Genomic DNA, 15,999 nt, shown 5'->3' on the forward strand with positions numbered 1-15,999 from the left:
ATATTTTCTCTACTCATGTAAGCACAATTAGTATCAATTTATTCATGTTTTGAACTACTGTATGTATTGATGTACTATGTTTAGTTAGTCTATGTATGGCATTGATCATTGCATGTATGTATTGATTTATTTGTTGTATAATTTGTCGTATAATTCATTGTGGAGCTTTTCTCCCAGGGCTTCCACTGAAAATGGGCTCATATTGGCCCAGTGGACCATCCCAGTAAACAAGTGCAAATAAATTAAATAAACAAACCAAAATTGCAGAATCTATCCGTTTACTGTAACTACTTTATTCGATTCTACAGAATATTAAATGATGGCTACTGTCTATGACTCTTTAGCATGCTGCAGTGTAGAAACTAGTTCTCTTCTCAAAGAAATAATGACTATATGCAGCTATACAGGCCCCCATTCACATCTGGTATGTGTGAAAGAGCTTTCTTGACAATAGTTCCAGCTGTTTAGAACAGGCTCCCAGACTCTTGAGACCATTGATTCAGGGTATGTAAATGCAAGTGATGGCTAACACAATGCTATGCCGGTTTTTAGGTTCCACTGTACTGGTGGTTCCATTCCTAAATTTGCAAGCTTAGTCTGTTTGGATAGTACTTTGTCTGTAACCCTCTTGTTCTAATCAGACCCCCTTTTTCTTTGTCCTTGTCCAGCCGTGAATTATTCACTTGATTTGTAGTCCATTACACTGTTGTAACATCTTACAGTGCAATGAGCTGTGCAATATGCTTGCATAAATTCTGTATTCATAATTTTGTGTTGAATGTTTAAGCATTAATAATGCACACATTATTGTAAGTATTGTAGGTTTTAATTCTTACGTGTTACAGCTTGGCTATGTATTGTATATGCAGTCATTTTCAAGTGCCTTAATAGTAAAGGCTTATATGTTAGCGTGATCACTGCTTCCTTCAGCCTGCATGTAATATTGCCTTGTGTATGTACATCATAAGTACACACAACCGTCATACCTGTCAGTGTCCAGCAGACAGGTCATTGTCCTTGTCATTAATGTTTTCTGTTTCTTCAAACTTCCATAATAGCATGCCTTTTTCTAAAAGGCTGCTTCCTCACCATAAAGTAAACATTCACATTTTACCATACAGAATAATCATTAGAGACATTTTGATTCCATAAGACTTCAGGTAGGTGTGTTCATTCTTTTCAACCTTCATGCTCCACATCTGAAAATAAGTCTGACTTTGCAGTTACCCTTCTTGTTGTACTGTTCCCTTACTCTGCATGCAGCTTCCACTGCTACAGAACTTGTAGAGTTCCCAGCTTGGAAATACTAGTACAATCCATGCACCACAAGGCACTTGCATTAGTATTTTCTTTACTTTAACCATCACTGCCTTTTCCCTTTGAAATGCCAACATTCCAGAATTCCTTCAGAATAGCAGGGAGTTGGTTTGTAGTCCTAATATTTATTTGTTTCCAGTTTGATGACTGGGGAGGTCCACTGGGCTCAGGGAGCTCTATATATTCCATTCACATTTCCAAGTAACAGTTAAGAATTCTCTACAGGTAATTATCCTTTGAGAAGTTATGTTCCACGTAAACGGGTCTCTTTCCACCTTCAAAAAAAACATGTACCTGGTTGCCACAGCTGCTGTAGTACTTGCTCTCTTTCACAGTCTGTAACTCTAGCCTTCCCCTGCCATGTATCCATTTCAGACACTGGTGGCTTCCATGGAAATTTTAGGAAGAAAAGTCTACTGTGCCATTATCCTTCTCCCATTCCAAATGTTTTCTTTTAGCTTTACTCCCTAATATCAGGTGGTGTTGTCCCAAGTAATCTACTTGTCCCTTTTCTCGAATCTCATCAACTCACAGATTTATCAGTTTCATGGCAACCTGTTGATTATGAAAAACTCTGTATCCTCAGTTCCATTGATTTTCAATCATCTGACATCTAACAACCAAGCTAATTGCCAAAAGTTGTGCATTATCTCCTCGGGCACCTTTGTCAATCCTTGTAAATCTTTAACATTGTTTTCTTATTTACATCCTGCACTTTGGTCTCTCTCACTAAACAGCTATTTTTCAACAGTATTTTTCCATTTCTTCCATCGTTACACTACAGATGATACCTTTACATATTGTTGCACCAAAAATAAAGTACAACACTCTACTGTATTTGAAAAAATACAACTTTTTATCATAATTGTCAGAACCTTGTAGCTAAGCTTTTTTAATGTCTTGGGAATAATTTGAAGTAGATGTCCCTTAACACATTCTTTAAGAATTCAAATTTAGTATGTTAAATCTCCTGTATGTCCAACTTAATTTGTGCTTCTGGAAACCATCACCCCCCCCCCCATCCAAAGTCTTTGTATAAAGGCCATATCCCTCTCCTTTTCATAGAGACATGATTTTGGCTGTTATTAAACTTCATTTCATAGTATTCAAGCTATTGTCTTGCAAATTGCTGTCTGTCCGCTCTAATTTATAGGTAAATAAGAGCTCTTTTTTCTGCAAGCAAGCCTTCTATGGTAGAAGTTCAGTTGGAGTTGATAAGGGAGTGGTGATAGTAGATGTAAGGAAAAAAAAATGAGAACTAGTTTATTTTTGTAATGGTTACATGCTTGTGTTTTTTTTTTGGTCTGGTTGATTTGTATGCAGAGAAGTTTTGCCTACATACATAATGCCAAATACAGACATTTACAGGGTACAGGTTCTGTCTCCCCACCCTGCATGCTGTTGTCCAGCCAGTAGGCTATGTTAAAATTCTAGGAATAACTTTGCAGTAAAACATGAAATGAGTGCAATGCTGTTAAAGTTCTGTTCTGTCTATGCAGTATTGATGTTAAACCACAGCCCTTTCTCTTTTTATGTAAATGTTGAGGATCCAGCAGTAAATTACATGAAAGTAGCACATTTTGTGCATTTAGGTTGAAGCTAGAAATAAGTCTGAATTGATCATAGCGTTCCCCACCTTTCCTTTGGCCATGAATTCGTATTGCCTGGGTTGTTAGTAAAGGACTTAATGTTGGTCAGGACTCCTTTGTATTAGTGTTCTGTTTAGGATACAGTGCTGTCTTGGATGTCAACCCTGAAATACGTTTTCCTTTTTGGTACTTCAATAGAGCCCAAAGAGTGAGAAAGCAACAGCATGAATCTGACAATACAACTTTCAGTGGAGGAGAAGACATCTGTGACAGTCGCTCTCATATCAGCAATGCATCTGTGCACAGTACTCAGGAGGCGGGCCCCAGCCGCAAGCGTTCTAAGGCTTCTGATGACTCTGGACCTGACTTGGACAACTCCCATGAGGGTGGTGGAGGCAGTCCTGATACTGGTGTAGAGTCCAGTAGTGAAATTGAGTTGGTTTTCCGCCCACATCCTGTACTTGTGGAGAAGGATAAATATTCACAAACCAGGTGAGATAATGTAGAAGGCAATTTTGTATCCTTAGTCTGACCTAATGTGTTCTGATAATAGCCAGCAAGCCAATGCTGAGGCATTGTATAGATGGAGACCAAAATACCTTGTTTGAGATTGATTTAATTTGTTATGGGGGGGGGGGTAAAGAAACAGCTTTTTTGCAGCCAGAGGCTGTAGCTTCAGATTAAAAATAGGTGAGCACACACTAAACTATATTTTTTGTAGAAATAAACCAGCAGTGAAAGTAGTACATTTTCCAGCATTTAGCAGTACTTGCCTTTGATTTTGCTACAGTTTAGACTGGGAAGTGTGTGCGTTTGTGTAAACCTCTCTGTTAGCCTTCATAGCCTGGATGTTAAGCAGAGTACATTTCCACTTCCCTGAATGCACAGTTTGTTGAGCTTTTTCACTGGTAGCAGAGATTGATTTCCAGCTGTAGAGCAGCAGTTGTTTGAAGTGATTACCTGTGAAAGCTGAAACAATGAGGCTATGCTTTGGACTCTAGATAACCGAGCTGAAAAACATCTGGCTTACTAGAAGAGCATAAGGTAAGTGAATGGCGATTTCAGTAACACAGATGAAAGTTTATCACTGACATGCCTGCAGTTGACAACCAGACGGTCAGCCCTGCTTCTCTTGTTCCTAAACTTTGCCCCTGTTACTTCTCCAGGGTTTGGACTGACTTGTGGATTAGGAAAGGCAATTGAAAACTTGGGAGCTAACAGCAGGCAGTATCACATCACTGTCCTGGTTGCCATGACTTTTCTTCAACCTTGTCTCTTAGCTTGGTCCTAAGGTACTGTGATGCTGGATGAGTAGTGATTCATGGCTTGTGTGGATGTGCTTGCCATAAGACAACCACATCTCCCCGCCTGTCTAGCATGCCTGTCTTGTCAACTGCTTCCAAACCTTTTTCTCTTCCAGGGCTTGATGAGCGATCTGCTTACACCATCAATCTCTTCTCCTTGGGATAGGGTACACCCATCCTCCCTGCCACTCCATTCACTTGAAGATCTAATCAGGACTTTACAGAAGAATGTCTGTCCACTTTAGTAAACTTGATGCTATGTTCTTGTGAGCAGTGGTGAATTATAACGGGGTGATCTGAACAGCCACCTTGGACCCATAAATTCGGGGGGAGGCCCACTTTAGTAGTGAAAGCTGTGCAGTTCAGTATGGCTTTGTCATGGTCATTTTAAATATGTTGGCTGTGTTTAACACACAAGCTAACTGAATGAAACTGTTCTAAACTTTAAAGATTATTTTTTTTATTGTTATTAAACTTAAAATATATGGCGAGTATTTGTTTATAATTTCTTTGTTACTGAATTTAATCTTTGCACACATACAGCACATACCCAAGACTAGAAAAGATGAGAGCAGTCTGTCTGGGAGTTTTGGTATTGGTGGGAAATTGTGAATGATAAATCCAAGCTCTAGGAAAGCAAATTGCATACTAGTGGATCTTTATTATTTTAAACTAAGGGAACAGGGAAGTGGACAGTTAAGTGCATACCTCTCAGTTGTACCTTATTATAAGGAACTTTCCTCATTTTGCTTTATAAAGAGTTCATGTTTTGAACTGAATATGCCTGTCCAGCAGTTGTTGCTAAGAGCTTATTTTTAACTACTGTCCATAGTAAATAATGCATTACCCTAACCTTACTGTACTAAAAATATCTTGCGAAATCCTCCACTGACCACAGAGATGTCCATCTCTTACAGTTCTTCTTCAGTGCTACAGGTCACCAAGAGATGTTAGATCAAAAACTCAGTACCTTGCCTGCAGCCTTAAAGCTCATAACGCCTTTGGGAAATACATGTATTCTGTATGCATCTCTAAATTATGGAATAATCTCCCTGTATCACTGAGACAGATGCACAGCCAACAAGCTTTAAAATTGGACTTGCTTCATACTACAAAAACAGTTGGCTCTGTCATTGCTCACATCCTCCTGCCTAGTTTATCCTACTGGACTATACCGCTCATTGTCTTCAGTTTTTATAACAAAACTTTCGTGTAACCTGTATTACTTTTATTTACAATTTCTCAAATGCCTATTTAGAATCCATGTCCTCAGTAGTCGTCTTCACAAAAATGTTGTAAAATTAGTGTTTTTGCACAGATTTAATACTATTAAATGTTTCTGCTGTCTTCCATGACTGTATATATTTGCTATTGTGAATTCAATTGATTTAGCATATTGCTAATATAATTTTGCGTAATAGTTTGTAGAAAATTTTCTTAGTTTAATACTTTGTTAAATATTTTGTTATCATGAACACATGTAATTCTTTTTGTGGAGCTTTTCTCCCTGGTCCTCCATTGAAAGTGGGTACTTTATCCAGTCAAGCATTGCAGATAAATACTGAAAGTTAAGCGATCAGCATTTTGCCCTCATGTTCCAAGTTATAAGAGAAAGTATTTTGGAGATGGAAATTTTGTGAGAGATGGCTAAGAAACTAGCCAAAAAGCATGTCCTTCCTGTGTTTTTTAACATGTGGGAGTAAGCAATTGATTTGCGTACTAATGCAAAACGTTTTATTCTAACAACTTTCTTAATATTTAAAATCTGTTTCTATTTTCCTTGGTTGTTGTGCTGTGCGGTTGAGATTTATTTTTTTAAAGTCTCACTCAGATGAAGTGTACAAAACAAAGTGGCTTTAAGTGCTGAATTGGGGGGATGGGGTCTGTTTGTGGATGAAAGTGTTTCTGCAGTTAACGGTTTGGTTTTGCAAAACTAATGTAGTATGCATTTCTGTGAAATGAGCTTTTGAATACTTGTGACCATTAAATCTCAATGTTCAATGTAGTTTGTTTCAGTTTCAGAGCCTAAATAAGGCTGTTTTAAGAATTTGCTACTAATCAGCCAAGGGTCATAGGCTGGGTCATTACACCACTTGTCCAATCCATTTTTGAACATTTAGTTTCTGCATTTCTCACATGAAGAAGTAATATATTCCAAAGTGTTGCTGCCCTAAAGTGTAAAGAACTTTGATAAATAGGTTTACATATGGAAGACAAACTAAATGTTTATTATTCCTTGTATTCAAATTATAAGATGAAAATAATTCACCCAGGTTCAGTGCTAGTACCTCATCTTTCAGATACCTTTAAATCAAAATATCTGTCCTACTCAGTTTATACCTAAAATGGAATAGAGCACAAGTTTTTTTAAGCTTTCCTTTTAATAAAATATCTGACATCTGTAATTTATCTTGTAAAGTATTTATGCATGCATTCCAGCTTTTTCAACTGAGTTGCACATGCAGAAGTGGTCTGCAGTACCCCCAGCAGTGGTCTGATAACCGCTTTAAAGATTGGCATCAAGGCATCACTAGATCTGTTTGTTATACATTTTAACACATTTTTTAGTACAACGTATGGTCATCTTATTGTCATGTTCAATTGCTTCTCAAAGGATAATTTCTTGTCCATGTGATGAAAGGAGATACTGCCAGCCCAGCTGGCTGGAATGTTTTAAATAATTATATGTAATTTGTGAATATCAACATGATTTATGTAGAAGTGTGACAAAGGGGAGACACTGTCAGCACAGCTGTCTGGAATTTTGTAAATGGTTGTGTCATCTGTGAATGTCAGCATGCTTCATGTAAGATGTTTGTGTTACTAATGTGTTAGAGCTGTATGTCATGTATATATCAAACTAGGCTTGTACAGACGTGTTGACAAGATATTTTATAAAGTACTGAGCTTAAAGATGTATATGGAAGCCGTGGTGGTGCAGCAGTAGCATTATTGCCTCACAGCAAGAGGTTATCCCGTTCAATTCCCGGCTGGAGCGCCTTCTATGTGGAGTCTGCATGTCCTCCCCGCAGTCGAGTGGCGTTCGAAAGACATGCATGAATGGGCATGCCTTCATTGAAGGTTGGGTGTCGGGCTGGCACCTTGGCACTGTAAAAATCTACTGCCCATCATTAGCAGACCGGAGTTCTGCTGTGGCAACCCCTAACCAGGAAAAGCCGAAAGAAGAACAACTGAGCTTAAAGATGTATCCACAGTGTGCCGTGCTGGAAGAAAACCAGAAATGTACATGCATTGTTATGACTGTTTAAATTTACATATTTTAAAAGTGGAAACTGGAGCACAGAAGGTTAAATTCAGTCCAGCAAAACATCAGAAAAATAACTGAAATTAAATTACTTTATGGCAGCTACAGACGCACTGTCTGTGCTGAGAAGCTCGAAAGTGTTTTATTGTTTTATGACCTCCAGCATCTGCCAAATATCTGAGGTCTAGTTATTTTCACAGGTAGATGCTAAATACTGCTAGTTTCTAGCAGTAGGGGTTTCACCTGGGACAGAGTCCGATGACAAGAAATGTCATTCTGCAAGCTATCCCAGCAGTAATATTTGAGATATTAATTTGAGAGGTTTCTGAGTGAGAGACAGCATTCCGTATTCTGTCTTGGACCTGACAACAACAATAAGAACCACTCACCACATCTGCCTTGCTCTATAAGTAAGTTTCTAGGGCATAGTAACTCTCTTGGATATAGTCAGGAATATAGCAAAACTTAGCTTAGATGTTTTTCTTTATTTGAGAGTGCCCTGCAATGTTGTTTTAAATATTTCCTGTGATTTTGAACTCTATTACTGTAAATATATATTTAGTGCTGTCTTGTTCTTTTATAATTATTAAATATATTTAAACCTTTCATTGTGGCTGATCTGTCTAGAGATATTGAAGTTCTGAGAGTACTTGCATATTTATTTGGTGACACTGTGTAGAGCACTCCTAATAGCCTTTCTCTTGGTCAAACTACCATTTGTGTTTATAGTAACATTACACAGTAAGATTAGACACCCTTTGTTAAGGGCCTTAAAGTAGCTGATAAGGAGCTGTGGCTGGTGGCAGTGATAACTACCTTATAGTCTGGGCAAAAGAGGGCATAGCTAGTAAACCTGTGCCAACCTTTCTCAGGTGTGTGTGTGTGTGTGTGTGTGTGTGTGTGTGTGTGTGTGTGTGTGTGAAAACAAAACCACAAAGTGTGTGTGTGTGTGAGACAGCTACTTGGGCAGGGACATGAAACACTGGCTGGACAGAGAGGGTGCTGGAGGTTTTGGCTTGGCCACTCGGCTGAAATCTCAACCCTATAGCTGCGCCAGTGGGGAGTCTTATTAGGGATCTGGAGAAAGAGGGAGAAACCAGCCCCAGACTGACTGTGGTCTTTGTGTGCTCTTAAGGGAAATTACACTTGACGCAGAGAGCTGCATCTGGAAATACTGTGTGTGTACCTTGTCATCCTCTCAGTGTATGTCCCCCACTATTGCCAGTGGTGAAGACTGAGGCTCCTTGATTACTGGTCCAGTGGTGGGTCATTGCAGTCCATCATAATACCAAAGTTCCTAGTGCATCTAGGCACTGCTAAAATGGCGTTGTCCAGAAAGATTATAGATTGATGTAATTGTTCACGCCATAGTGCACAACCATGCGTTTTTCATACCAAGTCTCATACTACAATTTTCATTCTGTGTCAACAGTGAAGTAAGAAAACATTGGGTTTGATACTGGCAAGGGTGTAATTAACAATGCCACAAATGTTGGTGTCTTCTGTTAATTTGCTTAGCTATGAAATTTTTGGCATAGGTATTCTTAACACAAGTACCATGAGCAATAAAGGGCCAGCACAGACCCTTGGAAACACCCATACCAACAGTTTTGGTAGATGAAAAGTTATTCCGTATCTATACCCATCCCATTCCATCCTGCCCTGTCTTGTAACCAACCGTATACCCACTTAGCAATGTAAGTTTTTGTCTGCAGAGCCACTAGGGCCATGATGATTTCACTGTGAAAGACATTATCAAAGACCTACTGAAGTCTAAGTATGGTACATCTCTGTAAAAACCTTCACTCGGTACAGAGATTACATTATTGTAAAAGCTAATCAAGTTCATCAGAGACAAATCTCCCTGAAGCAAAGCTGTGTTGATACATTTCCAAATCTATGGGTAATTCCGATACAACTCAGATGTTCTTACTGTTGAGCAACATTTCCCTAGAGTACTAGTCAGACTGATCATTCTGTAGTCAGTCATAATGGAACAAGCCCTTGGGTATAAAATAACAGCTTTATTCCATTCACTAGGAGCAAAACAAAATTTTAATGACTCTTGAAACAGATCTGTCAGACATGAAATCAGAATATCTCTGATATTTATTGGGACAGAACCATTTAAAACATCTGAGCCAGCAGCAGCAGATTGTTCTGCATTAGCAGCTGCAAACCTGGAAATAATGGGGCTCTCACTTTCCTCTTATCTTACTATCAGTCGATATTTTATTAAAAAAAACTTTACTGTGAAGATGTTGGCAAGCAGCAACCCTGGTTTGCTTATGATTATATTTGTTAAACAAATGGTATTATAAGTGCTATCCTACTCATGCTATCAAGTGTTTGAAACAGCTTTCTTATTGTTTACCACAAGCTAATGATGTTCATCGTGTTTCACTGTTGCAGTCCTAACCATTGGGTTATCCGGCTCCCGGTAGCCCTCGATCGGCCAGAATACCAAAGTAAATATGACGTCATCTGTCGTCAGTTGTAAATGATGTTAGGATGTCTGATACTAAAGGAGGCAGCCAACGTCACTTTCTCAGTCTTCCTTGACACAGAGCCCGAAGCAGAAGCATTTTTGCATTAGTGCCGGTCGGCAGTTTACCATTTTTCATTTCCGACTACAGAGTTGAGGTCTACTACAGCTAAGTACCCCATTGGGGATCCTCTTTTCTTGCCTTAACGAATGTCAGAAAAGGTTAATAATTGTCTTACCTGTGAAAAGCAGATTCCCCATAGAGTTTTTCATTCCCATTGTATTATTTGTTTAGGCCTTGACCACAACGTTCCTAATTGTGATCTTTGTGCCCCCTTTAATCCGCGTACTATTTGTCGTCGGGCTAAGCTTTTAGCTAAACATTTTGGAGTTTGGCCTAGGTTTGTCGGAATGGCGACCGCTGGTCTTGAATCTTCGGATGTACCCAAAAAATGTAAGGATAAGGACCGCGACAAGCTTTAGAAGGTTAAGTCCTCAGATGATGTTAGGATGGTAGTCAGTCATGCGGTAGCCAGTGAGGCGCCTTTCCAGCCCCTGCAGTCTGTAGATTTTCAACCGCAGGCCTCTTTTGAGACCATTTCAGAGTCCCCCAGGCCTCCGGCCTCCATTTTGCCTTCTGACCTTTCGCCTGTCGCCTCTTCAGCTGGATCCGGAGCCGCTAAGCTGACGCCAGTGTCCAAGGCCTCCATTCTTCGTGCTCATACCGACAACCTCTTCTGCGACTTCGGCGGTTGCCAGGCCTCCCGAGTCCTTCAGGCTTGCAGGTAAATCTTCCAGTCGTAAGCCTGTGAAAAAGCAGACTCCAGTTCCTTCTCGTTCCCCCAATCCCAAATGATTAAAATGGCTAATGACCTTTTGACTCTTATTAGGGGTTCACAGCCTCCTCCTTCTAAAAGGAGTAGGGATGTTTCTCCTGAGGCTTTGTCTTTTTCTTGTTCTGATTCTTCTAGCATTTCTGCTGATGAAGAGGATGTTTCTCAAGCTTTTTCTCCTTTTGAGGATTCAGATGCAGAGGAGTCCATCCTTTCTGCCTCTCCTCCAGAAGATTTCTCTTTTGGTGATACCCTGAATACTCTCAGGGAGCATTTTAAATGGGAAAGTCAGGATTATCCCCAATCTAAGAAAAGGATTAGGGAGTTTTTGGATTTACCTCTGCATAAGCCTCTGGCTGTTCCCCCAGTGTTGGAAGTGGTTGATGATGTTTTTCTGGAAAATTCCTTTACTCCTAATTCGGTTCCTCTTGCTCCCAGGAAACCTGACAGGTACTATAGAGTTCCTGATTCTCATCTGTTTCTTTTCAGGAATCCGTTGGCTGATCCTGAGGTTATTTCTCAAGGCCCTAAAGGAATTAAGGCCACTGTTACCAAAAATCCTGTTCCTTCTGACAGGGAATCTAGGAACCTAGATAGGTGGGATAAAATGTTTATACCTCTGCCACTCTTGCTATCAGGTCTACTAATTGTCTTTTTCATATGCTGAAGTACCAGCAGCACACCTTTGGAGGCTATTAAGTCTAGGATAGCAAGTGTGCCTCTTTTGGTGGAGAGTAAGGATATGCAGGATTTGTTGAATTCTGACAGTCTTGTCAATAAACATTCTTTACATTGTGGTTTTGACATTCTAGAAGCCTTCTGCAAGGCTACAGCTACTGGATCTGTTATTAGAAGGCACGCTTGGCTCAGGGAACAGCCTCTTCCAGAGCCTGTCAAGGCTAAGCTTTTAGATATACCTTTGCATAAGGACAATCTTTTTGGCAGCAAAGCAGAGGAAGTGCTCAAGAAAATGGAGGATAAGGCGAAGTGTATGCAAACTGTTAAGATTTTCTGCAAGTTCAACCTCCTCGCTTTAGCAGGAATTACCCTAGGAGTTGGACGTTTCCTGATACCAGCAGACAGAACCATTCTAGGACTAGAGGTTACAAATCTTCTAGGGGGCAGGTGGCTACCCCTCAAAGGTCTAAGCGTTGGCAGGCTTCCACTTCCAAGGCTGGAAGTTCTAAGCCTGTATCTCAGTCTAAGCACTCTCAATGACTTTATCCAACTTCTGCCTGTTCTTGCCTGCCTGGAGAGTCCTTTAGGGGGAAGGTTGGCCCTTTTTGAAAATGTCTGGGCCACTATCACAAATTACAAATGAGTACTCAGAACTGTATGCCTAGGGCACAAGTTTGCTTTCCACACCTTTCCATTTCCCAAAGGATTCCCGGACGCTCCTCCAAACCAAAGGGCAGAAATAGAAAAACAAATTTTGTCTCCGTTTCTTCTGGGAGCAATAAAATCCGTTCCTGCTCAGCAGGTAGGCCAGGGTTTCTATTCCAGACTTTTCTTAGTTCCAAAAAAAGAAGGCACTTGGTGTCCTATCCTAGATCTGACCATTCTGAACTCTTTCTTGGTAATTGCAAGGTTCAAGATGCTCACTCTGCATCAGTTGTTGCCAATGTTAGAAAAGGATTCCTGGCTGGTAACTTTGGATCTCAAAGAAGCTTATCTGCACACCCCTATCAGGGAAAGTTGCAGACAGTGCCTTCATTTCAGGGTGGGCAAGCAACATTATCAATTCTCTGCACTGCCCTTTGGCTTATCTACTGGTCCCAGAGTTTTCACAAAGTGCCTGGCTCCAGTCATTGCATTTTGCAGGCAGAAGAAAATTCAGATTTATCCATACTTGGACGACTGTCTAATTCAAGCAAATTCTCAGGAACAGCTATTAAAGGATCTAGGATTCGTAAAGACTCTTCTCTCTTCCCTGGGTTACACTCTCAACGAGGAAAAATCAAAACTGGTGTCATCCAAGGAGATAACATTTCTGGGAGCGAGTCTGAACACAGCCGCCCAGATGATATCTCTCTCCCAGGAGAAGCAGACAACTCTTTTAGTTTACTTCAAGGACTTGGCAAGCCTTTCCCAGCTCCCTGCAAGGAAGAAATACCTGCAAGCTCTGGGTACATGGCCTCTTGCAATCTCATGATTCCATATGCAAGACTGCATATGAGGAAATTGCAATGGTACCTCAAAAACATTTGGTGTCAACACACACAAGACCTGGATATGATGATTCCTCTGCTTTCATGTCTGCAGACAGAGTTTCTATGGTGGGCAACAGCCTGTCTACAAAACAAAGGCATGCCTTTTCATCCCTACCAATCAAGTTCTTACCAGATGCATCGGACTACGCATGGGGAGCACACCTGGATGGCAGATGCATACAGGGACGTTGGAATGCTCAGCAGATGCACCTGCACATAAATCTAAAGGAGTTGATAGCAGTTCAGTAGGCCTTACTAGCTTTCAAGCATCTTCTTTCTCCAGGGACCTTGCTCGTCAGAACAGACAACACCACAGTCATGTGATACATCAACAAGCAGGGAGGGACTCATTCTTACCCCCTGTGCATCCAGAGCATGAATTGTTGGCCCATAGCAGCATCCCTGGGCCTGCATCTCCTAGCTCAATTTCTTCCAGGAAGGCTCAGTGTTTTAGCAGACCAGTTGAGCAGACAAACCCTGGATCCTCACGAGTGGCAGCTGAACAGAGCAGTCTTTTACAGCATCATTCAGCGTTGGGACACACCGCAGGTGGATCTTTTCTCCTTCCCAGACAACCATCTTCTACCTATTTTTATGCACCAGACAGCATCACAGCAGAGCCTGGAGAGTGGATGCTCTGTTCTTCCTTTGGACGCTTCTGTCAGTTTATGCCTTCTGTCCTCTTTCTCTTCTTCCCAGAGTACTACTGAAGATCAGGGACGAACGACCATGGGCTGTTCTCATAGCTCCGGACTGGCCCAGACAGCACTGGTATCCACTGCTTTGCAGTCTCTCCCAACCTCCTCCTTGGCATCTTCCTCTGAAGCCAGATCTTTTGGTTCAGGAAGGGGGAAACATTCTGCATCCTCTTCAGTCTGTACATTTGACATCTTGGCTCATTGTATGACTCCTCCTTTTCTTCTTCCCTTTCCCAGCAGGTGGTTGATGTGCTGAGGGAGGCCAGGAAGTCCTACGCTGGCAAATAGGAAATATTCTCTTACTGGATGAAGACTAGAGGGGAATCTTCTTCTCAGCCTACCCTTCCTCTGATCCTGGAATACCTGACTGATTTGCTTCAGGGTGGTCTTTCTTTTTCCTCTGTCAAGATCCATGCTTCAGCCATTTCTGTTCATTGTTCTTTTGAACAACCCATTTTCTCTCATCCCCTGATGAAAATGTTTCTCAGAGGTGCTTGCAACTTAAAACCTCCCAGAAGTCACCTACTCCAGCCTGGGATCTTAATTTTGTTTTAGAGAAACTCGCTCTTCCTCCTTTTGAGCCAGCTGCCAATGCAGATTTAAAGTTTCTCTCTTGGAAGACTGCCTTCCTCTTGGCTATAACTTCAGCAAGGAGGGTTTCGAAACTGCAAGCTTTGATGGCTGCGAAGCCCTTTCTTATTTTCCATACAGATAGGTCTCTCCAAGAACCAACCCCTCCTTTATGCCTAAGGTGGTTTCTAGTCTGACTCTTAATCAGTCCATACACTTTCCTACCTTCTTTCCTAATCCTTGAAATAGAGGTGAAAGGATCGTACATTCTCTTGATGTGCACAGACAGCTCAGGTTTTACCTGGGCAGGGCTAAAGACCTTTGGAAATCAGCACAGTTATTGGTCAGTTTTGCCCCTGGAGCCCAGGGCAAGGCTATTTTTACGCAAACCATTTGTAAATGGATTGCACATTGTATCCCTCTTTGTTACTCCTTTCATGGCAAGGTTCCTCCTCAAGGGGTTACGACCCACTCAACTAGAGCAGCTTCCACTTCTGCAGCCTTTTTAAGCGGTGTCCCTACTAAAGACATTTTGGAGGCTGCCACGTGGTCTTCTGTTCACACTTTCACAAAGCATTATAATTTGCCTTTGTTGTCTAGAGCCAGGGCAGGGTTTGCTACTGCTGTTCTGCAGGGCATTATTTCCAGTCCTTGATTCTGTCGGTTCCTCCTCCCTTTTCTCTGGGCTTTGGTAATGAACCCATTGGTTAGGACTGCAACAATGAAACATGATGAACATAGTACAGTTGTGTACACTTACCATAAATGTAGATGTTCGAGTGTATTCACTGTTGCAGTCCTGGATGTTCATCGTGTTACCCTGCTGCAGTCATCACACTTGGGGTTATCTTGTCGTCAGGTGGTCCCGCAGTCGGCCTGAATTCCAAAGTCTTGGTACGGCGTCGGTTGCTGTCGCTTCTTCCCTGACGTCAGTGCGCCAGGGGTATATATAATGCATCCGACGCCATTTTCTTCAGTCTTTCTTGCCGCGCGGTGCCCGGTTTTCGAAGTTGAATTTCAGATCCGAAGTCTTCAATAAAGCTAAGTACCCCATCGGGGAAACTTTTCTTGCCTCAGACCGATGTCAGAAAAAAGTTTAACAATTGTATTTCTTGTGGGATGCAAATACCTCATAAGGATTTTCATTCTTACTGTATACCTTGCCTAGGCTCAGACCACGATGTCACTGGTTGTCACATCTGTGCTAGGTTCAATAAGCGTACTATAAAAAGACGCTATGATTTCGCACAACACTACTTCGGTAGAAAATTTAACTGCACAATGCCGTCGGAGCAACCAACTAGCCCCTGGCTACCGCAGATTTGGAACCCGAGACCACTTCGGAGCCTTTGGCGGAGAGTGCTAGGCCGACGCAGCCATTTTCTTTAGCCCCTACCGACGACACTGCAGAAACAGATGTCGGTGTTGCAGAAACACCTTTGGTTTCTGAAGGTGTCTTCAGACTGACTACGCTCACCATAAAAACGTATCCTAAGCTTAAGACTCCTATTAAACCAAAAAAGACTGCACTTCAGTCTCCAGTTCAAGGCCCCATGCCTAAGAAACAGATGCTTAAAATGGCTGAAGATTTGATCTCTTTAATCAGGGGTTCCCAACCCCCCCCCCCCGACAAAAGGCCTAGACATGAGGAAGATTATGCCTCCTCTGATCAAGTGTCTCTTTCCTCAGACTCCTCTGAGGACCAAGATTACTCTTTTTTCCCCCCCT

The 15,999-nt window shown here is 41.5% G+C and overlaps 1 protein-coding gene across 1 annotated transcript in view; it reads left to right on the forward strand.

Annotated features, from left to right (window-relative positions):
* LOC122810598 (E3 ubiquitin-protein ligase RING2-B-like) overlaps positions 1-15,999 on the forward strand; it is a 211,834-nt gene that overhangs the window by 42,984 nt on the left and 152,851 nt on the right. The window contains exon 3 of the mRNA XM_044082174.1: positions 3,105-3,398. Within this exon, the coding sequence (XP_043938109.1) occupies positions 3,105-3,398 (294 nt within the window). The remainder of the gene's footprint in view (positions 1-3,104; positions 3,399-15,999) is intronic.

The sequence above is a fragment of the Protopterus annectens genome, chromosome 9.part0, assembly GCF_019279795.1.
Source record: "Protopterus annectens isolate FY-2018-M chromosome 9.part0, PAN1.0, whole genome shotgun sequence".
Taxonomy (NCBI): Eukaryota; Metazoa; Chordata; order Ceratodontiformes; family Protopteridae; genus Protopterus; species Protopterus annectens.